The 23,976-nt window shown below is 44.8% G+C and overlaps 2 protein-coding genes across 3 annotated transcripts in view; both read left to right on the top strand.

Moving 5' to 3' along the window:
* Nucleotides 1-2,879, top strand: part of LOC143474448 (uncharacterized) — an 83,468-nt gene extending 80,589 nt beyond the window's left edge. Inside the window, exon 5 of one of the 2 annotated variants that reach the window (XM_076971911.1) lies at nucleotides 2,092-2,879. In XM_076971911.1, coding sequence (XP_076828026.1) covers nucleotides 2,092-2,421 — 330 coding nt within the window. In that variant the 3' untranslated portion in view covers nucleotides 2,422-2,879. The remainder of the gene's footprint in view (nucleotides 1-2,091) is intronic. The other variant, XM_076971910.1, reaches the window with a different exon arrangement.
* A 3,458-nt stretch (nucleotides 2,880-6,337) lies between these two features.
* Nucleotides 6,338-22,131, top strand: kiaa0232 (KIAA0232 ortholog). The gene is made up of 8 exons (XM_076973606.1): nucleotides 6,338-6,619; nucleotides 10,202-10,778; nucleotides 11,414-11,554; nucleotides 12,969-13,038; nucleotides 13,135-13,222; nucleotides 13,353-16,701; nucleotides 18,530-18,638; nucleotides 18,803-22,131. The coding sequence occupies exons 2-8, from the start codon at nucleotides 10,542-10,544 to the stop codon at nucleotides 18,817-18,819; spliced, it is 4,011 nt and encodes a 1,336-aa protein (XP_076829721.1). The 5' UTR covers nucleotides 6,338-6,619; nucleotides 10,202-10,541; the 3' UTR covers nucleotides 18,820-22,131.
* The last annotated feature ends 1,845 nt before the right edge of the window (nucleotides 22,132-23,976 follow it).

Here is a 23,976-nt window from a genome sequence, read left to right as displayed (position 1 = left end):
GAATGAGAAGGTTAGGGAATAAGGGGGTTAGGGAATAAGTAAGGGAATAAGGGAATGAGAAGGTTAGGGAATAAGGGGGTTAGGGAATAAGTAAGGGAATAAGGGAATGAGAAGGTTAGGGAATAATGGGGTTAGGGAATAAGTAAGGGAATAAGGGAATAAGAAGGTTAGGAATAAGGGGGTTAGGGAATAAGAGAAGTTCTTCAACTTCAAACACTAGCAGCATTTATTCTGTGTGGAAGGAATTCACATGAGGTTTGAATGATTTGTTAGTTTATTTGGTTATTGAGTTAGAAGTCATACCAACAATTGAAATTAATTCTGTTATACAGAAAGGTCACAGGAAACTGAACATGACACATATGCACACTTCCTGTCTAAAGGCCCCTTTTAAACGTTTGAGGTTTCACGGCTGCATCACTGCTTTTAAGTTTCTAGTATTTCATGTCCACTTCACTTTTAAGCATTTACAGCATGAAAATCAGTCTTCTACCTCACAGGAACACTCAAAAAGAAATTGTAATGAATTAATTATTTAAGGAGTTAGATTTTGGTTTATATATAAATTAACTTATACAGTTTTCCAGAATAAACAAAAAGATCACTGAATTGATCCAGCAGCAACCACCAAAATACATAGTCAACCCATCAACCACCAAACTACGTAGTCAACCTGTAAACTACTCTGTCAAATTGCAGTTGGTAAAGTAAACAACCATGCAGAGTTACTGGGAATTACTTCAACTCTCTAAGTGTGCTCTAACGGTGGGTAGCACCCGACAGCTCTCGACACTCAGAACTCGCATGGAGAAAGAGAGAGAGCCCCTCCCTCTAATTCCACAGTCCCACCCCTCCATCAAAACCCCTCCCTCTAATTCCACAGTCCCACCCCTCCATCAAAACCCCTCCCTCTAATTCCATAGTCCCACCCTTCCATCAAAACCCCTCCCTCTAATTCCACAGTCCCACCCCTCCATCAAAACCACTCCCTCTAATTCCACAGTCCCACCCCTCCATCAAAACCCCTCCCTCTAATTCCATAGTCCCACCCCTCCATCAAAACCCCTCCCTCTAATTCCACAGTCCCACCCCTCCATCAAAACCCCTCCCTCTAATTCCACAGTCCCACCCCTCCATCAAAACCCCTCCCTCTAATTCCATAGTCCCACCCCTCCATCAAGCCTTTAGTCATCACTTCTGTAACAAACATTAAATGACATGGAGGAAAATATACATGTACAATGTAAATCAGTTATAATAAAATTAACATGAATTTCTAATTCATTCATTCATTCATTCATTTATTATTAATGACCACACAACAAGTTGGTGGAATTTGCTTCCGGTACAGCATAACATACTCACATCTCTGTGTCAAAAGAAAAAACAAATGCATAAATACAACTACAATATACAGACATAGACAAACAATTCTTTCAGATCATACATTAATTTAGTGACCGCACAGCAGTTGGAAAGAAACTGTTTTTGAGTCTGACTGATTTTGTTGGTAGGGACCTATAGCGTCTTCCAGAAGGCATGCGTGTAAACAAGTGATATGCAGGGTGAGAGGGGTCTGAAGTGATCTTTTTGGCTCGTTGTATGATGCGTTTTTGATACAGTGTGTCTATGGATGGGAGGGTGTGGCCAGTGATTTTGGATGATTTATCTATTATACATTGTAGTTTATTTCGTGAATGCTTATCCAGATTTCCGTACCAGACTATTATAGATGAGGTAAGTATGCTTTGGATGATTGCTGTGTAAAACTGAAGGAGGATGTTCGGCCTGATTCTAAATTTTTTCAGTTGTCTGAGGAAATATAGTATTTTATTGGCTTTTTTGTATAAAAGACTCAAACAACAATACATTATTGCTCCTGATTGCCTCAAACAGTGTCTGACACATTCGATAAAGAGTCTTGTATTTCTGATTTAAACTAGCCGTAATCAGTCTCCCATAATTCACCAGCTTGCTATGATATGTACAAACAACTGGTGGTCATACACCATTAACAATTATTCAGGAGCAATAACGTTCATCTAATCAGCTTTGTGAACTGCTAAAGTGAATTATTTCTCTCTTTCTTAGTATATGGTTCCTGTGTACGAATCCTACTTTGATCTGCAAAGGAATGATGAACAGGAGTCAACTGCCTCAGAAAAGACAGGATCAACTACCTCTGAAAATACAAGATCAACTGCCTCAGTAAAGACAGGATCAACTGCTTCAAAAAAGAAAGGATCAACTGCTTCAAAAAAGAAAGGATCAACTGTCTTCAACAAAACGGGTTCATCTGCCTCAGTAAAGATAGGATCAAGTGCTTCTAAAAAGACAGGATCAACTGTCTCAAAAAAGACAGGATCAACTGTCTTAAAAAAGACAGGATCAACTATCTCAAAAAAGAGAGGATCATCATAAATAACAATTAAGCTCAAATGCTATCAGTGCTAACAGAACAGCAGCTGAACCGCATCAGTTAGTTTAACTTTCTTCTTGTTTTCTGCTAAACTCTCTTCTCTTTGCTAAAGTTGCATTTTTTATCTTTAAAAACCTGAGCAGAAATTATAGCACAACTAAAAATAGACAGCAGTGCACACTCTTTACTCTCTGTCTGTCTCTCTCTCTCTGTCTGTCTCTCTCGCAGCCTCTCTATCACATGGGCTATTAGACTGCCACAGCTTTGCATAACAAGTTGATGAATTGCATGTGTTTCTATGGGTGATAAAGACGAACTGAAAGGTTCTGAATTAGACCTTCAGTATGTCAGGGTTCTTAACCCAAAGTCCTGGGGCTCAGTGATCATTTCTGCAATAAGATAAGTAATGACATAAGAAAGAAAGGCAATATCACATACAAAAATCAGTTTTGTAAATTATATTTTTATCAATAAAATGGTTTTGGAAAATATGTGTATGGGTTTTCTATGGAGTGTGTGAAACTTGAGTTTTCAAAATTGCTGTGCACACCTAGGCTAAATAGAGTCAAACTGTGTGTGTGCCTGTGACTTACCAAATACATGATTATCTCAGCAAAACTGAACTACCCTGTGTGTGTGTGCAAGTCGAGTTAGAAAGCTGATGGAAAGTCTAGTGGTGTAAGGTCAGAAAGGGCGGAAATGGAACCTTTGCATTGTGACGGTGAGTCCAAACCATTTCTCTTTATTTAAGTCAACCTTTTCCGTTCACCACAGGTTTAAAACAACAACCATACCTCATTCAGGTCAGACGGCCGTAGCAGGTTATCTAGAGGCAGGAGCCCATACTGAAACTAGGAGTTTTAAACAAGGGCTTAAGGGCAGAAGCTCTGGTTGTAAAACATTACAGCATCGCACATGTTATCAGGATTAGAAAGGCTGGTTCAAAATAGGGTCAGGCACACTCACAGAAGAGGCTTGTCCTTCACAAACCATGCACTGTTATTACGTTAGTGCTGGTGGTGCTGCCCCCTGCAGGTGCCTAACGGTAATCTCCAGTGTAAACAGTGTAAGTCATCAAAATATAAAAGATTAATTTTCTAGGCGGAGCAACTAAATGTGTGTGTGTTATTCCTTTAAAGAGGAGGTGGTGAGCTCTCCACACTTTCCCAATACCAGGTAATCACTGATCCCTTCATGATACGAGTCTGTGTGCTGCAGTAGACAGTGTGGAGGTGTGGCCCTCAGGGGCCTCAGTGTGGAGGTGTGGCCCTCAGGGGCCTCACAGTGTGGAGGTGTGGCCCTCAGGGGCCTCACAGTGTGGAGGTAGGGCCCTCAGGGGCCTCACGGTGCGGAGGTAGGGCCCTCAGGGGCCCAGAACCACACAGAGGTCTTGAGTATGTACCTCTGCTTCACAACATGGTCTGGGGCAGTCATGGCCTGGTGGTAGGGAACTGGTCTTGTGACCGGAGGGTCGTGGGTTCGATTCCCACTGAGGTGCCCTTGAGCAAGGCACCTAACCCCAACTGCTCCCCGGGCGCCGGGCTAGGGCTGCCCACCGCTCTGGGCACGTGTGATCCACAGTAATCACTAGTGTGTCTGCACAGATGGGTTAAAAGCAGAGGACAAATTTTGATTGCGGTGTGAAAATCACAATTGACAAAATACGGCACATTTACATTTACATTTTACATTTACAACCCTACACTCACATGACAGAGCTGTTTGTAAAGCAACAGCGGCAAACATGTTTATCTATGCATCTGTACCGTTGTGTATGAGTGTGGGTGTGTCTCTGTCTGTGTGTGTGTGTGTGTGTGTGTGTGTGTGTGTGTGTGTGTGTGTGTGTGTGTGTGTGTGTGTGTGTGTGTGTGTGTGTGTGTATGTGTGTGTGTGTGTGTGTGTGTGTGTGTGTGTGTGTGTGTGTTCTTGCAATTGTATTTCCTTTTGAGGCTTTAGGGTTTCAGTTTTTCACCACCACTAGAAAACAAACAAGTTCAGAATTAAGACACGCAGGAAATGTTAAGACACACAGGAAGTACCTTGCCCTATAGCAGGCCCAAAGCACATACCGCCCAGGCCAAGAAGATGCCTGCAAGACATGGTCTTGGTGGTCTAGACAGGAAGTACAAACAGAAACATTGCCATGGGGCCCTTGGTCAGTGTACCCTAGCCCAGGTTATGCTCTAAAGTCTATTCAAAGCTTTTGTCATATGTTTTCACTCCAAAATGCCACAGACAATTGCATGAGCTCTAAAAGCTGCCAGGAGACATTCTGTTTGATAAACATTTAACATGTATGCAGAAGGCTATTGAACTCAGCTCATGTCTGCCAGGTCATCTTAGCGTTGTAGTTCTATTAGAAACAAAACACACCACATGTCTGATCACTGGTACAGCACCACACTTGTGCAGCAGCACAGTTTACGCTGTTGTGCACACACATTCACCTCGAGGCCAATGCCTCTAAAATCACCCTTCACCCCCCAGGTGGACTTCATCAACATACCTCTAGTCGAGTAATAACACAGAAGCACAAGTCCTGCCTGAATAAGACAACACAAGTCTGCCTCTCAAAGGAGATGGTGTGAAGTACAAGGTAAAATCTGTAAACAATGTTCTTGTTAATATTATTTTTGTGCTGTATCCTTTTTTTTTTTGCTTTGGATCAGTAATATTAATCAATATTATTACTATGCAAATCAGATCACACTATAATCACATTCAAATATCTCATAAACATGATTAGTGAGATTTCTGTTTAACATTGATTAAAAAAACCACTTACAAAACAAAGACTTCTCACTTTATCAGTCCACTCAAGATCATCTCATTCCTCCCAGCCTGTCAGAGCATGATTGATTTAATCCAATCCAAATGCTAAATCCAATCAGGAAAAACAAGACATCAAGGTTGTTGTTATCTTGTTTTTTAATCTGGGAAACTCACTTTCCTTCACTGGCTTGGTATCACATATGGCATATTTGGAAAAGCATTTTGTTATACTGTATATAACTCTAGGATTAGGTGTAAACAGTTGAGTCTTACTAATCTGTGATTTTATAAACATTTTATTCACATTGGCCATATTTAATTTGTTTGTTTTGTTGTACTTGTTTGTTCATCTTTTTATTTTAAGTCATTTGGTTGAACCAGGTTGTTCTAGTCTTCTCATGGCCATTTCCCTTGGCTGGGTGCGTCCACAGATTAAACTAAGATGGCTGCTTATCCAGGTGGGCCTGTGATCTCAACTGGCCGGGAAGGGGACAGGAGACCTTACGGTGTAGCCACTCAAAAACTTTTATTATAAAACCAGCATCTGTGGGCCACTTTGTACCAGCAGTGACAAGACACCTTAATGAAAAGGCACATTAAACCACATAAATTACCTCAGTGCAACACTGGACAGCTGTGAGTCCAAAACTATTTTAGGTCTATTTCAGTGTTTGATGTTCTATAAAGCCTATTTCAGTTACTTTGTTTAAATTAAAAGCTGCATGTGTCTTAATAGGTTATATTCCCACTCTGGTTTACCGTTTACTGTTTCAAATGATCGTGGTACTACACAGACCAATATAATTTTATATCCATGTCACTTTTACACGCACTTCCTGGATCCTAAATGTGAGACGGTGCGCTGCATGCATTATCAGACACGATTGTGTAATTGTCACTGAACGATTTAATGTTCCTCTTGGGCTCGTCCTTTTTTCGTGTTTAAGACAACTGAGTCCCACGAACGTCTGTGAAGTCCGCCCAAATAACCTCCACCCGCATAAAAGTGAAGATCTTTGAAGCGAGCGTCATTTCACAACAAGAACTACTTAATCCTCTGATGCAATCGGACGCGGAAGCACAACGCCTCTCTTTAGTAGGGCGGTAGCTATTCGTCTTGTTGCCTGGAGACGGCTCAAAAGAGGCGCGTGACAGAAGCTGTCCGGCGTCGGCGCCCATCTTGGCTCAAGCCGACCGGTGTCGTGAACGTGCGCGCTCCCCACGCACAGAGCCCGCATGGCCGCGGTTGCCCGCTAACTCGGGCCCGGGGTGGAAACACGGCAGTTGTTGCGCGTCGCCGCTTGGGCGCCCCAAGTACGTGACGGTGCTGCGGCGGCGGCGGTGCGCGGAGCCCGAGCTCTGAACGGCAGCGGGGGAGAAGTGACCGCTTCTCCTGCTCCTCTTCCCGGCGGCGTCGAGTGACGGCAGGTGAGGGCGAGTGTCCGTGTGATGGGGGGTCTGGGTCGGGGTCGGTGTCCGTTATGTGTCCGCGGCGGCGCGTTTCAGACGCGGAGCAGCTGCGTATCTAGCGCCGTTTAACCCGCCGCTAGCTCCGCTAGCATTAGCATTAGCGCTAGAGCTAGCTACGCCCGGCTGCTCCATCAGCTCCTCCGCCTCCCCTCAGATAGCGTTAGTCAGCCCGCTGAAAGCTTCGTTTGTTGGTTTTTGGTGAACACGACCTGCCGAGACGCGGTTTTATTGTGTGTGTGTGTGTGTGTGTGTGTGTGTTCACGGAGAGATGTTATTGTGCTTGTTTGGTCATCCGTGCGTGAATTGAGCGGCGGGTTTGGGTAGGAGGAGTAGGCCCGTGTCGGCCAGCTGAGCTAATGGCCTTAAACCTAAACCATATCATAAAGTAATGGTCTAAATCTAAACCATATCATAAAGTAATGGTCTAAATCTAAACCATATCATAAAGTAATGGTCTAAACCTAAACCATATCATAAAATAATGGTCTAAATCTAAACCATATCATAAAGTAATGGTCTAAACCTAAACCAGTATTCATAATCTACACCATATCATAATGTCCTAAACCTGTATTGTTAATCTACACCATATATTAATGTCCTAAACCTGTATTGTTAATCTACACTATATATTAAAGTAATGTCCTAAACCCAAACCTGTATTGTTAATCTACACCATATCTCACCTGTTTTCATGGGTATCTGCGCCAGTCTCATGGCTGCAGCTATTCGCGGGTCATTTAAATGACAATAAATGACAATAGTGCTGCTGGGTGGGAGGATTAAGCGGCTAGTTTCGCTGGGACAGTCGAGGCCAACGGTGTATTATTATTGTAATGATAATCCAATCCAGTGGTGTATTATTATTGTAATGTCCGATCACAGCAGCCAGCTTAAAGTACAGTCAAACCAGCTGAGCTCATGTTGGCGAACGAGTGACTCTGTGGGATAACGATGAAGAAAGTGAAGGCAAGTCTGTCCTTTTTAAACATATATATTTTTGTACTGCAGACTATCAACACATGACTTTAAGGGGGAAGTGGAATCGCGGTTCTGGTTTTTATCTTGGCTGGTTTCGGTTTAATAAGCTTCGGCTGGGTGAGCTAGTTTGGTGGCATTTCTCTCTGCATGGCTAGATGGGCCAGCTAACCCAAACCCGGGAGCCCAAAGCCCAGATGTGAGAACATCTCCAGGTGTTTCCTGCAGTGTGGCGGTAGCACCGAGGTCGGGGGCCGCTACACCCAAACCCGTCGAGATGCCCCGGTGCTACTTACAACTGAACCGGACTAACATTAGTGGGTCTATAAATAACTGCGCACCGTAATGGCCACGTCTGCTCGGTTCATACATCCACACTCAATCGCCGGTGTGAAAGGGCATGTGTCAAGGGCACACGGCTTTACGACCACTTCATTTGTTCCGCAATTCACAAATAGCCCTGCACGGATTTGCCTTTTGCTCCGGAGGTCAAATCCAGTGGTTGAACTTGCTCTGTTCAAGCCTGCGGGGCTGTTTATTCGACCTGACGGGCCTGTGTGTGAATTATGGACCACGTCTGAAACTCAGTCTCGCACTTAGACACGAGAGGATCCTTAACACTTTTTGTAGAGTAGTGTGTGACGACAAAGTTCCTTATCTGGTTCACTGGTGTCTGAATGAGCTTTACTAAAACATGTCCGCGTTGTTGAGTGACGGGCACAATGTCCAATGACAGCTGTGCATTCTAGTCGGGGGCGGGGCAAAGGAACTGTAGGAAATGTAGGCGAGTGTACGGAGATATTAGTTACGTCTACACAAGCTGCAACGCTAGGGGCAAATATATATTATATGCTATATCGAAGCTGTCCAAATTTAAGATTTAAAAATAAATATTTAATTTTGTTTCTTCACCTTGTAGTGAAAATTACGTTTTTGGCAGTGTCTTCACATTATCCATTTAACAGTTAACTTTTAACATTCATGCTGCTTTGATAATACTGACATGTATATTTGATAATATGTTTGATTACATATTGAATGTGCGTTGTGGTGCATAGTTCATTATCCTGTGTGAGAACCCTGTAGTCTCATTCTGAGAGTGCGTCAGAGTTCACACTGGTAAGGTTCCCATATGGTCCTTATCAGTCTGTCAATTTAGACTGAAACTAACTAGTTGAGGTGTGTAAATGCCAGTTTAGGTGTGTACATACCAGTATAGGTGTGTGCGTATGTCCCTGTGTGGTGTAGGGGAAGTAGGATTTATAAAAGATTTAAACTAGTTTATTAGGTTCCTGTTCCAGTTTATACACTGTTCATATCTTCACTTTGATTTGCTGACTTTGTTTAATAGATTGACTTTTAAATTATTTTATTTAATGAGTCTTAGTGGTTTGATATGGTTATAGAGTCCGAATAATAGAGCAATGGTTTATCATGGTTACCAGTATTATTGCAGTATATAAAAAAATTGCTGAAAATGTAAAAAAAAAAACAAAAATATAATTACAATGGTATTACATGATTATAATTTTAGTACTATTATTATTGTCATTAGTTAGGCCTATTTGGCCTGTTAATGTTAAATTCTCTCATCAAATGGAAGCATCTAATTAACATTTCTAAAGTCTTTTAAAGCTGAGGCCACAAAAACACTCCAAAACAAAGTACAGATACCTGTTTTTAAAAGTTTTGTGGAAGAGTGCTGGTCCAAACCTCTCATGTAAGGGTCCAGGTGCTTGGGTGGAGCTTGTGAGGAAGGCGTGAGCCTGTAAGTGTGAGAACTACACATATGAATCACCACCAGACGCCATCATCAGTGTTGGCTCAAAGAGTGGGGGTGCCCAATACTGGAAGAGGCGTGTGCATTATTCACGAGCTATGGGCAGGTCAGACAGCCATGATATTTTAGTTATTCTACTTTCTGAAGTTTCATGTCCACATTCCATATTCAGTCCTCTTAGAAGGCTGAAGAATATCTGCTGCCTTCCGCCGTGATTTCATGGACACAAAGCAAACCCCCAACGCAAACCCTGTGTATGTGCTACTGTATCTGGGGAAGTTGCTGCTGACTTTGATGGTAGATGGGAAAACTTTGGTTTTCATTATTAAAATTTGAAGTGGTAATACTAACATTTTATTTTTTTTTAACCATGGATAAAATGGAAACTCCACATATTGAGTCAAAAATGATGGCTTTCATCTCATAATGATTATTTTAGTATTTAAAAGAAGGATGGGGAAATGTTTAATATTTCAGAGCATTTCAATGATCCATAGTTGGCCTGTAGCATTTGGTGAAATCCCAAATAATTTGCAGAGGTCAGAAAACTTGGTTTCACACCAACACGTTGATACTGGCTTGCAGCGTGAAGCCTTCAGATGAGCCATGTTCTGTTAAGTGTGTTAAGAGGGTAAATGTGCATTTCAGCACACTGGGTTACGTGGTGGTGACAAGACTCTGGGTGATATTTAGAATAGCCGAGGATTTTTATTCTCTTTTTTAAAAGACTCCATGTGCTTTCCTACATCTACTGCAAACGGTCCTCTGCTTTTGTGTTTCAGGTGATTCCTGGAACCAGCCATCCTGCAACATGAAGATCTCTGATCAGAACTGAGCATGCTCAGTGTGCTTCTATAGGCTGCCAGCTGTCAGCTGTCTAAACCATGCCTGAAGACTAGCGTTCCTCCCCATTGCTAATAGCATTAAAAAAACATACAAAAAAAAAAAAAAACAAAATTCTACATGGTCCTACATGTAGACCCCTCTTTTGTCCGTCCCACTGGAGTGAGCTCCGCCCTCTAGGCTGACCCCTCCCCTCTTAAGCCCACCCCCCTCCTGTCCTCTCAAAGCCTGCCTGGGAGAATGCTCTTGCGTATGACGATGGCTCCCACCTAGACTCCCATGCGTCCAGTGAACGCCGAGTCGTCCGGTCGTGCCCCCCCTGAGCGCGCGTCACGGCCCCCCTTCCCCGTCGGCTCGCTGCCCCTGGCGGAGATGTCCCTGCTGCAGTCTCTGGGCCCGGTGCAGACCTGGCTGGGCCAGGAGCTGGAGAAATGTGGCATAGATGCGATGATCTACACCCGATACGTCCTCAGTCTCCTGCTTCACGACAGCTACGACTACGACCTGCAGGACCAGGTGAGGATCTCATCTCTGATCTCATCTCTGGCAGCTTACGTGTAGTCGCCATTTACAAATGGTCCTGGACGATCCTGGTGTTCTGTGTGATGGTTCTAGTCTTTAACAAAGATCATCAGTAACGGCTACAGATTCAGATTCTTTGTAATGTTACTGTCCCCTTAATTGTCCTGTGGAGAGTTTACAAAGACCTTAATGTTTCCAGAAGCACAGAGCTAAACGCTTTAAACACTGGAGTGTTTGCAGCCATTATGTAACAAGCTTGACTTCCTTCTTGCGTTAATGCAGATAAATGAGACTGTTAAAAGTGAATATGAATGATGTATGTTGAGTAAATTATCTTACCTTGGAGAAGATGCGAGTCTCCTTGTGATGAGATGGGTTTCATCCAGCACTTCACTTTATCACTTTTTCTTTGTTCAAGATCAGGGGTCACATTAGATGAAGAATGCCTCCCAGGAGGACCCAGATATTTGGGGGGGGGGGGGGGGGGGGTGGGGGGGGGGGGGGGGGTTAATGTTTCTAGCTTTGTCCTTTGTTCCATCTTCAGCAGTTTGCAGCCCTGAAGGTTATTTGGCATCGTTGTAAGCTGGCAGTGTGAAGAGACCATGTGTTTTCTGACTCCACCAATGCAGGAGAACGACATCTTCCTGGGATGGGAGAAGGGAGCGGGCAAGAAGTGGGGGAAGGGGAGGAGAAAGGGGGGGCCCGGCCTGAGCCTGGAGGACATGAAGAAGCAAGCAGCTGTGCAGTGCCTGCGCCTGGCTTCTGATGAGGTAAGAACCTCTGACGTCTGATGAGGTACGAGCTTCTGACGTCTGATGAGGTATGGGCCTCTGGGTGTTTGACATGCTAAAGGTTTCTGTTTTTTTCACTCAATTCTTAAAACAATTATCAATAGCTGAATTTGTTCCTTGTGCTGAGAGTTCTGCAAATAAAGATAAACTAAACATGTCACCTAGTAACTGCGGTAGAGAGATCAGACCTCTCGATAAACATGGAGGAACTCTTTATTAGGAAGTAGGAATGTCTTTGACAAAGTGTCTAGAAGCATCAGACTTCTGCTTTGTAATAAAAAAAATGTTTTGCAAATTAAGTGTTGGTGACATTAAACAAAAGGCACCGGTAGAGCAAACTTGAATTTGTATTAGAGATGCAGAATGTGTGAGAGGAGCTTGACGTCCAGCAGTAGTGTTATGGGGAGAGTCGGAGACAACGCCACTACCTTTCAGCAGTGCGTGACAGCAGAGCGTTGTTCTAGAATACTGCTGGGCGCCAGTGCGTTGTTCTAGAATACTGCTGGGCGCCAGTGCGTTGTTCTAGAATACTTCTGGGCGCCAGTGCGCTGTTCTAGAGTACTTTCTGGGCGCCAGTGCGCTGTTCTAGAATACTTTCTGGGCGCCAGTGCGTTGTTCTAGAATACTTTCTGGGCGCCAGTGCGTTGTTCTAGAATACTTTCTGGGCGCCAGTGCGTTGTTCTAGAATACTTTCTGGGCGCCAGTGCGTTGTTCTAGAATACTTCTGGGCGCCAGTGCGTTGTTCTAGAATACTGCTGGGCACCAGTGCGTTGTTCTAGAATACTGCTGGGCGCCAGTGCGCTGTTCTAGAATACTTTCTGGGCGCCAGTGCGCTGTTCTAGAATACTTTCTGGGCGCCAGTGCGCTGTTCTAGAATACTTTCTGGGCGCCAGTGCGTTGTTCTAGAATACTTCTGGGCACCAGTGCGTTGTTCTAGAATACTGCTGGGCACCAGTGTGTTACTCCACAGAATGGACATCATGGTTTGTGTCAGTGTATTCTGCCTGGACTGTCCCAAAATAGACCTTCCCAAGTTTGCTTTATAACACATGAAATAATTTGTTGGGGGTTAAACAAATATTTATCTGCATGACCAAGCCTCCTTTATCCACATTTAAACACTGGTTTGCAGACAGTACTTTCTGTAACCATATATTTTTTTGTCCTTTGGTTCCTTGTATCTAAAAAGAACACCATCATGGTTGAGCATGTGGCCACTACTGATACTATCAGGTAGTGCCTAGATTTTGTCTGTTACAGACTAGAAGTTCTTTGTTGTTGTTTTTTTGTTTTTGTTTTTTTACTTGATAATTGTGAGTAGTCACCAGGCAAGGATTGGGCAGTGTACTTTAGTGTGGTGATTTTAATATATATAATTTTTTTCTTTTCTCAGAACTCTGGAATCGAAAGCTTGGTTGAGGAACTTTGCACCAAGCTCAAGGACATTCAGAACAAGCAGAAAGGTTTGATCTACCCGGCCATGCTGTTGCTGCTCGTTGTGCACCATAAACTTTAAATACAACTTTATTAACATTGAACTATTATTCATGGTGTTGCAGAAAAAGAAAAGCAAACGACTAAGAAGCCAGATGAATCTCGGTCTCCTGAATTGGCTGAATCACCTTCTTCTAAAGACCAGGTGGAAATGTAAGGAGTGTTTTGTACACAGAGAATGTTATAGGGTAACAATCTGGGTTGTTGAATTCTGTTACGGCAGTGCCACCATCATGGCACCCACAAATTTATGAGCATGTTTCTTCTGATTCTTATTTTCAAGGTACTATGAAGCCTTTCCGCCTCTGTCAGAAAAACCTGTTTGTCTCCAAGAGATTATGAGCGTGTGGAACAAGTCTAAAGCCTGCACGTATTCCAGCTCATCCTCATCTGTCGCCCCTCAGACGAGCACGGATACCTCATCCCCAAAAGACTGCACCAGTGAGGGTGAGGTCTTCAAGGATAAAGGGCCTGATGTCCTCAGCACCACCACAACCAACGAGAAGGCCCAGCAGAGACGCAGCAAGAAAGAAAAGGAGAACAGATACCATGGAGGTGCAGCTGGGGTGTCCGATGACCAGGCGGCTTCTCAAAACAAGAGGCAAATCAGAAATCGGTCTGATTTGGGGCACCGCCCCCGCTCCTGGTCCTCTGGCTCCAGTGAGGGTGGCTCGAGCTCCAGTGGCAATCATGGTGACCCGAGGACCTCCAGCAACAAAGGGGTCCGGTTCAGGCACACGTCTCGCGAGGTCCGCAACAGAAGCAAAAAGGGGCGGAGCGGTGGTCAGGTCAAACTGGCCCTCAAGGCTATCGATAAAGAGGAGCGCAGGAACTCTGGCAGCGTGTTCGGTGCTAGCGAGGGCCCGTCAAAACAGCAGCAGCACTACACGAGAAAAGGTAAGCGGGCGTTAAGGGAGATTCGTAAAGATCCCAGCTGGACCGAGGCAAAGGAGGCTGGAGGCGAGGCTGCTGCCAATAAGGAATATATGGAAGAACCCCTTTGGTACACCGAGCCCATCTCTGAGTACTTTGTCCCGTTTAGCCGAAGCAAACTGGAGACGAAATACAGAAACAAACAAGACTCCCCCAATGACCCGTCCGTGTCTGTCGACATGGACCGTTTGTCGGAGAGAATGCACGGGATCTGCATCGCCAACTCTTCCTTTGAGAGAGCGTACCTTGCGGCAGGTACTTTCGTGGACGGGCACTTTGTTGAAGTGTCCGGTGAAGGGGACGAAGAGGCCGCAGAAATGAATGGGATCTCAAGCTGCCTTCCTCCTGAGGACGGTCAAGATTTAGATGATGAGCATCTGTGTGAATTCACTCACTTCTATGAAGTTGACATTTATCAATCCATATTGGATCCTAGTGCCTCAGATGCAGTACACGAGAGTCGGATCTTGAACATGATTCGGCAAAAGAGCAACGAGCCAAGAGATGTTGAGGCTGGATGTCATATATTTCTAGATGGCCTTGAGCTACAAGGGGAAAGTGCAATAAAAGAGGAGCCTCTTGGAGCTTCGGAAGCTGACGTGACCCTCACGTGTGATATGGAAAACATAGCTCACGTGTGGGAGTGCTACTCTTCCTCTAGCTCTGAGGATTTGGAAGCAGAGAGCTGGGCAGGTGACTCTCCGGCTAGGCTGTCCCCAGTGTTGGGCGGTGTCCCATTTAACATGAGCAGGCTGCCCGGCTCTCTTGGGGAGCTACACCCTACGGACGCCAGCGGCAGCACGTCTGCCCTCAACACCTGCTTCTCGCTCTTTGAGCTGCAGTGCGACAGCTCCGCTTTCCCCTTCCCTTGTGACTCGCTCACGCAGAATCGTGACAACATGGATTCGAATAGCTGTCTCGACTCCATTGGAAACAAACAGTCCCGTTTGCTAATTTGGACCAAAAACAGTGCCTTTGATGAAACTGAACACTGCTCCAACCTGTCGACGAGGACGTGCAGTCCGTGGTCCCACTCGGAGGAGACGCGCTCGGACAGCGAGCAGATCGGTGCTCAACTGGACGAGTCTGCGCAGTTGGGCGGTGAGGAAGTCGGCTGCGTAATTCCTCCCATCCCAGCAGCATACATGGACGAGGAGCTTCTGGATTTTTTGCAGGAGAACCCAGGTCACCAGCAGGACGAAATGAGTGTAGGCACAGTGTCCAACCAGACCTTCAACAAGGTTTCTAAACTGGAGTCTGTTTGTGGAATAGCATTAGAGCAGGACGAGAGCAAACAGTACAACACTGTTTTGTTCTCAGATGATACAAACCAACAAAGTGATGATTACAGCTCAGGAATAATAAAAGACATTTGGATGGCTATAGGAGACAAAGATTGTGTCTTGGCTCTTGGAATGGAGAAAGCAGGCGAGAACTTGTTTTCGGAGGAGACCCCTAGTTACCAGTGCTGCTGCTGTCTCGACGTAGAGGTGAAGGACGAGCCCATCCAGAAGAAGGCTGTTCAACGGTCAGAGTACCACCTCTGGGAAGGCCAGAAAGAGGACCAAGGTCTGGCCAAAAGCAAGGCCTCCAAGATGGATGGAGGGGATTACACGACGCCCGCTAGGCCTTGGGACGTGCACTCGGAGAAGGGTGGCACTTCCTTTATCCTCGGAGGGGTGTATGGAGAGCTAAAGACCGTAGACGGCGACAAGGAGTGGACGCTGGTTCCACCAGGAGAGTCCTGCGGCAGCCTGCTGCAGTGTGCGGCAACGTCCTCCGATGTGGTTACCATTGCAGGGACGGATGTGTTCATGAACGCAGGCGGCTGCTTCACTTCGGGTCATAAGCCGCTGTGGAGGCCGCTGGTGTCATTTGGACAGAACGATCAGGCTGCCAAAGGGGCGGCCGATGGACTGAATAAGGGGTTTTCCGTTATCTTCCATGAAGATTTCCTCGGATCCTGCGGAGGGTACTGCGGAGAGGAGCAAGGACTTGAGTGCCCGTTTTCGTCCTTGGATCTGAATAAGCCCTTTTCACAGGTCCTGCACGTGGAATGCTCCTTTGAACCTGAAGACATGGCCTCATTCAGCCCAGGGTTCAAGCCCAAGTCCATACTGTGCTCGGACTCGGACAACGAGCCCTTCTGCCCGCATTTGTACGGCATGAACCGCACACAGTATCGGGCCATCCGCATATCCCCGAGGACTCATTTTCGGCCGATATCTGCTTCTGAACTATCTCCAGGTTGGTGCAGCGTATCGGACGCAGAGTCTGAAAAAGAGGAAACGAGTCTTCCCGTTTCTGGTCAGACGGACCTGTTCGATGACCCGCAGGCAGACCTCAAACCCCTCGAGGACGATGCAGAATGCGAAGGCCCTTACTATGGGAAGTCCGAACTGGAGTCTGGCAAATTCTTACCCAGACTAAAGAAGTCTGGCATGGAGAAGAGTGCTCAGACTTCACTGGATTCGCAGGAAGGTGGGGGTGCCTCTCTGCCGAACGCAGAGCGGGAAATTTGCTTAGACTGCAAAAATGCAGGTGCACCTGCAGTGCAGTCTGTGGCGAGCCCTTGCACAGAGGTGGATACGCCACAGACGGAGCAGCCCCCCACAGATCCCGAGGCCTGCGGGTGTGACGAGGCCAGTGAGGTCGCGGAATTTGGAAAATCACACGATGCAGTTCCTGATTTGCATGAGGTGAGTGAACGTCACTGTGCGTGTGCTTGAGTTCTGTTAAATTTCACCTTCTCTGTAAAGTGCATCACGGCGTACAGATCTAGGTCATTTGGATATCTAAACACCGTGGAGGGCACATGTACATCACTTCTAATCACATCAAGATGTGCTTAATTTCTGCTGGTACAAGATACACATTGTTTTTCTTGAATGCATTAATAATTACATGGGTCCTCTCTGGGTCATTTAGAGCTCACTAGATCCGCTCTCAGCCAAGTAGGAATGACCTTCCGTATGACTGTACTGTGTTGGAGGGCCGATCCAAAGATAACTCCAACTTAATTCTGCTCAATATTCATTTTCTTCCATTGTAAAAAGTGGTCAATAATGTATTTTGATAAGCTGATATTTATGCAAATTTGTGAATTGTATAGTGCAAAGAGGAAAATAGTCCTCTAAGAATAAACAGTACAAGTCTACAATTAAAACCTGTTTATGGTGAAGAGAAAAAATAAAGTACATTAGTGTATTGTAACACAGTTGGGCCATTTTTCTCTATTTAAAAGCAGATTGGATCGAATTGAATCGCGATCAATCGATCCAGAACCCAACAAATCGAAATTTAATCGATTTCGAGAATTGGCCACAATACCCAGCTCTAGATGTAGTTCTTCCTCTAGGAGATTACTGTCCAGTTAAAGTGTTCACTCCAGGTAGGCAGGGGCCATTTTGAAGGACCATCACTCTGGACTAGGGCTTTAGATGTTTTGTTAATCATCCTAATTAGCCAGCATTGTGCAGTGGTGTTGCTCTCTGGCGCTGGAGTCTCCCAGCTGCCCTGCTAACATAGCATAGCCTGGAGGTGGTGCTGGACCATTCAGAGTTCACATTTTGAGTCCTGGTGATGAGAACACTAGTAATTTTCCAGTGTCTTTGGTTCCTGTCCTTGTGACCCGCTGTGCTTGGCCCCTCCCACTGGGGAGCCATTTTGTTTCTTTGCCACTTCCTCAGCAAGCTCAGCAATAAAGTGAAGTGGTCGCTCCACACTGATGCTTCATGTGAGGAATGAAACCGAAACGTGAGACGTCTAGTTGAAAGTCTGGCCACGCTGGTGCACTATTTGACTAATGCTCACGTTTATGCAACAGAGGAGACCACTAATGACGCACGTGTTTGAGAAAATGTCCAGCACCAAGATTAATGGTAGCAGGTGGTCTGTGTTTTGTGTTTCTGCCAGTTTAACCCCAAATCTAACGAATCACTGAGCTGCCTCCATACATATCCTGATGTAATTAACAGTTAGTCACATACATATTCACATATTGCTGGTCAAGACAGAAATCACCTTCCTTTCTAGCCAATTGTTAGCCAACTGGCTCTAAAGTGCTTTACCCAGAAAGTAGGACCCTACTATCAGACATGAGCCACATTTCTTGAGTCACATCATCTTGATGCATATTTATCATGTTGAATGATGTCAAGGGGAACGTCCTGTGTAAAGAGAACCAAGACCAGCTGAGGGTATAAATGCAGTGTTCTCCTTATGAGTGTCGGAAACACTTATTTTAAAATGTGTGTAGATCAACAATTACTCAGACTAGGGTTTGAAATTGTGTTTGTTTTCAATCTCAGGTGGTCACATATGTGCACAGAAATCATATTAGACTCATTTCAAGAATTTCCCTCTGGGATTTGTCCGAGATTTGCTCATATAAATTAGTCACATGCTGAAGGGTTAGGGTTCTTGTGGATAAATTCTTCATAATCTGTTGTAGGTTTGCTGTCAGCCTGTTGTATGTGTGAATGTGAAGTACTCTGTGGCCTAATTCTGCTCTTTCCTCTCCTTCAGTTGCCCCTTCTGGGGTTGAGAGAGCAGCCTGTGACGGCTGTCCAGCAGGGGGAGTGCTGGTGGCAGAACACCCTCTGCTCCTCGCTCTTTTCAGGACCGCAGTGCACAGGTAAGAGCACCGGAGAGTGCGGCTCAGTCCTGCTGAGAAATGGCGCCATCTGCAGGACAGATTCCGCCAAGCTGCTTTGTTTGGTGAACTTGTCATAAATGCACGTTTTAAAAATCAGTCTTCCATGTTTCTCTCTCTCTCGCTCTCGCTCTCTCTCTCTTCAGGAAGCAGTAACATGTGATGCCTGCTGCTCACTGCAGGGGCGTGGCAAAGCAAGGAGGAGCTCCTCTTCCTCCTCCTCCTCGCTGTCCAGTTCTCTGCCGCACCCGCAGATGAGGAGGTGGTCAATGAACAGCTGGACCCGCCGCCCAGGGTCCTCCCCGAACATCTCCCCTGCCCTCTTGTGTCCCTTCACCCCAGCCCTTGGTTGTTAACACAGTTAGCCCAAAACTAAAAGATTTGGGAAGGGGGTGCTGCCTGTTTTTGATGCCGTGTCTGAGAGCATTCATTCAAGATTTATTTGAAGTCTGTATTCCAGTGTTAATCATCCTTGACCATAAAGTCAGGTAGGAGGTGAGAATGGTGTGTAGTCGTCAGTACTGAGTGGGGTGATGACGATGCTCTTTGGTCTTTACCCCCCCCCCCCCACCGTGGTGCAGGGTCTCTGTTTTGTCTGGGGTGTAGTAGGATACTAGAGCTGTGATGTCCCACTGTTTGTGCACATGGCTGTCACACTAGACATGCATCCAAGAGTGTAACTGCCCTGTGACTGAACTGCCATGTTAAGAAGAAAGAAAAAAAGGTGTAAAAGCCCTCTGACACCCTCATTTTGTCTGAGACCCACAGGTGTGTGTGTGTGTGTGTGTGTGTGTGTGTGTGTGTGTGTGTGTGTGCGTGCGCGTGTGTGTGCGCGTGCGTGCGTGTGCTGTTCTGGTGGATGCTCTTTGAATGGTATGTCCTATGAAGTTTTTTTTTCCAGATGGGGGGTGGGAAACGAATCTTTAAGTCAGTTTATCCAGATATTATTCTTTCCTGAAACATAGACGTAGCAAGAACATGGGAAATTGAGAATGGGTTGCATTAATATTTTGTGTTTGAGTTTGGGTTCAATATCTACATCTTATTTTTTGAGATGTAAATTAAGTGGTGTGTGTGAAGAAAAAAAAAAATCCTAAATTGAAGTAGGTGACTAGATCTTTGAGCCATTTATGATTTGACCCAACAATAACCAGACTTCATAATATCTGTAAAGGACACCTGATTATTATTTTGTTTTATTAATTTGTTTTTTTTTTATTATTTTTTTTTTTATTATTCTGTAGCACGGAACATCTGGTGCTATAGTTGGTTTAAAACACTTGTGTAGCAGTGTTAGATGGGTGGTGTTGGATGGGTGGTGTTGGATGGGTGGTGTTGGCGTCATCCCGTAGCTCCTGCTCTTTTGTCCTGTGTTGAGCTGGAGAGGCTAAGACCATCAGTTCTGGCTTTCAAACAACTGAATGAGTCATTCAGAAGACTTGTCAGCCTCACCGGTGCTTCACCTGGCTATTTCGGTTCTGGTTCTGGTTCTGTCCTTTTTCACATCCTTCTTCCCCTCTGGTGGAGCAGAGCTGTAGCACATTTTAGGTGTGACTACTGGTTTTTGATTTGATTTGTTTTTTAACGGATCAGTAACATTGTCAGCACATTACATGTTAACTGATGGTGGGACGTTAGCACGTTCTACAGGCAGAAACACTACAAACTGACATTTGAAGATTGGGAATTAGTTCTAAATGTACTGATGCACAGAGTAATGCGCACAGTGACAAATTCAGAATTTCAGAGGTGGTGTTTGTTTTAGAAGTAACCTGTTTGTCACTAAGCTGTTCAGATTGTTTCTTGTTCAGTGTCTTCACAGATCTTTGAGATGAAGCCTGCTCTGGAGTGATTTTAATGTGTGCTCTAGATTATATAAGTTATGGTTACCGGCCCACATATTCAAACATATTTGGTCAGATTGGCTGGAGACGTTGGTCTGTAATAGTTGCCGACTAATATCAGACCTTGAATTTGAAAATGTTCTTGGTTTGTTCTGAGATGCGAATGACACTTTGAGAAGATGGGCTGTCTTGTTTTAAGATTTTACCAACTACTTCCATCCACCTATAGATACAATTATCTGTACACTACAAAACACACGAGTCACAGTCCCCCTGCCTCATGGGTGTCTTCACACGTTAGTTCCTCTGTTCTTCTGAGATCTGCTCTTGTCCAGACTGCTTCAGGACTTCCTGCTTGGGCTCCACAGTCCTGCAGCACCGTCCCTCGTGTAGTCAGCTGGGAAAGTGGACAAAAACTCAAATTATATTTCAAATGGCCAATATCATAGCCACATGCTATTGGTGTGCATTTTACTTTATGATTGCGCCTCCTGGTGGTTGTGGGAGTAAACTGTAGTGTAGTGATGAGCAGGGACCTCCTCCGTCTTGTTCAGTCTCCCCTCCAGACGTGAGGGTTTGGAGATCGATTGCAAACACACAAATCTGACTCCTCACACTGAACGTGAGGATTGGGTGTGTTGCCAGCTTGGCCAAAGACCCTGCAGGTATTTATTAAACACATGTTCACATTTGTTGTTCCGTGAATGAAGACTGTTTGATCTTTATTCATTGAGACGTTTTGTTCAGCACAGAAGATGCTGGTTTCATTCTCTGTGACACTGTCACCAGTTAATGCCCCTCGAGATTTAACATGTTTTTCCAGAGATGGTACCAGTATTATAATACATAGATGAGTCTGAATAAGAATTATTATTTTAGTATTTATTGGTGTTTTCCAGTCTAACAGACATCTGAGAAAAGACAAAAAAGAGGATTATAGAAGAGGGGTTTCAGTGGTGAGGAAAATTCTGCATGAGGTCATTGAGTTTGTTCTGTTGATTTGACCACATAGTCCCTGTTTTGCTCAGCTTAATCTGCAAAAAATTGTTTTGAAAAATAGAAAAATACAGAGTGCAAAATCTTTTCTTTTGCTTTTAAGTACTGCTGGTGTGTGTGTGAGAGAGTATATGTGGGTCCTCGCAGCAAAGGAAAAACAATGAAAACATGACCATATCATATTGAGACCCCACAATGTAACAAATACCTGTTTCTGTGGGAGATTGGACTAGTGCATAGATATTGTCATCTGTTTCTATTCCATGACTTTGTGTGTGTTGGGAGGAAAATGCTTCACAAATCAATGTGTTTACAGTGGGGAGAAGGCCGTCGAGGCTGTGTGGATGACGTTTGCGTGGTGTCCGGGTCACACTGGGACCACCTGAGCTGTTGTGTCTCCCCCCCTTATTTTTGATCTCCATCCTTTCTGTAAGAGTCTCCTGCAGCCCTCTGGTGCAGCCAGTCTCCCGTCACACCTGGTCAACACCTGGTCTGCACCAGTACCACGTTTCAACCCTCCCCAAAGCCCTGAAGTGGTAGCATCATTCTGATTCCATGTACATCTCGAGCAAATGTTTTTTTTTTTGTTTGTTTCATTGTTGAGTTTCTAAATCTCTAATAAAGGACTGAGTATATTTGCTGTCCTGGTGTGTTGTACTAAGTGGCTCTTCAGACCCAGGTCACATGACCAGCTGGTTTATTGTGTGTTAGAATTCATGTACATTGCACAGGCCTTGAGTACATGCACAGGCATGTACATTGCACAGGCCTATAAAGTCTACATCCTTAATATAGAAAGTATTAATACAGTTTACCGCTTCCACATACTGAGTATTAATACAGCAATAAATGTAATTCCACACAGTCACTGAAGCCAGCATCTGTGAAGGGTGAGGTTTGGAAAGTGACTGTGGTGATGTATGTCTCTAGCAGGGACGAGTTTGAGGGCCACCGAGAGCTCTTTTTGTTGTGTGTTCTCACACTTCAGACGAAGTCTTTATGAAGTCCGTGTTGTTCTGGGTCAGGTGTGTTAGGAACTCCAGCGTAAGGCAAGCCAGGGGCCCAAACACTGAACACGGAGAGGATCTCACCAGCCTTCCTGATGTTCAGTCTTCCAGTTATTACACCAGCTCATCCTGGAATTATTACACATGCTCAATCTGTAGTTATTACATTACCCCAGCTCATGCTGTAATTATTACATTATTACACCAGCTCCTGTAATCATTAGGCCATAACGAGCACACTTGTGTGGTGGGTTCTGTTACGATGAGGAAGAACAAATGGTATGTGGTCTTGAGCAGCAGACCATGAGCAAATGAAGACTGACATCTCTGTTACTGTAGATACAGAGCATTTGGGATTCAAACCTGGGCCCCTGCACTAATGATTCTCACTACCCACTAGAGTCAGGGATGGGGTGATTGAATATGTGGACAGGATATAATTTCATATCATATAAATGTTTTTAAAGATCCTTTTGGGTTTGTCATCAGGCCTTAGCCCAGGGAGTTTTTAAAGCCACTATCAACTGACAAGAATTAGAATTGCTATTCCTTTTAAATAATTTTTTTTTTTTTTTTACGTTTATGGCATTTGGCAGACACCCTTATCCAGAGCGACTTACATTTTTATCTCATTTTTATACAAGTGAGCAATTGGGGGTTAAGGGCCTTGCTCAGGGGCACCTCAGTCATGGCCTCAGGTCTGGGAATCGAACCCACGACCCTCCGGACACAAGACCAGTTCCCTAACCACCAGTCCATGACGGCCCTATAATTAGTCTTATATAGTCTGCATTTAAACATCTAAGCAGAAAATGTCACTTTTCTCCGGTTATTTTCATCTGTATAAGATGGTTATTCATAAGCACCGGACCATAATCCGAGCAGAGCGCGTGTACCGCTCCTTCATGCGATAGGAGTTGGGTCAGTGGCCTGAAGACAGAAGAGACGCGTTCATGACCAAGACCTCCCCGGGTTTAAGAGGAAACCCAGTGGATGTCAGTAGGGGTGATCCTTCTAAAATAAAACAATACGCCATGCGCCCTTACAGCGTTCAACTCAGAATCACCGAACCGACCTGTTTCAGTGCTTCTGTGTTAAAACACTAAATGTAGAGATCATTTATATATGTATGTATATGGGTGTGTGTATGGATACTGTGTATACTTTTTTAATCTGTTGTACAGCACTTTTGGTTAGCCTTGGCTATTTCAAAATGTGCTTTATAAATAAATTGAATTGAATTGAACAGCATAATAAAGACAATAGCGTAAATAGATTAACAAACAATATAAACGTCAACAACGTGACTTTTCAACATAGTCAAATGTGAACACAAATGTTTGAGCGCGGTTTTATAACGCACACTTCCTCGTATTGTGTTTCCTGTACTTGTATTATCGCCAGACTGAGCTGGTCCGGCCGACCGCTCGGTGCAGCCCGCGGCGCGAGGAGCGCTCGCGCGGTAGGTGGAGC

The sequence above is a fragment of the Brachyhypopomus gauderio genome, chromosome 14 (assembly GCF_052324685.1).
Source record: "Brachyhypopomus gauderio isolate BG-103 chromosome 14, BGAUD_0.2, whole genome shotgun sequence".
NCBI lineage: Eukaryota > Metazoa > Chordata > Actinopteri > Gymnotiformes > Hypopomidae > Brachyhypopomus > Brachyhypopomus gauderio.
This window is presented reverse-complemented; position numbering and strand designations above follow the sequence as displayed.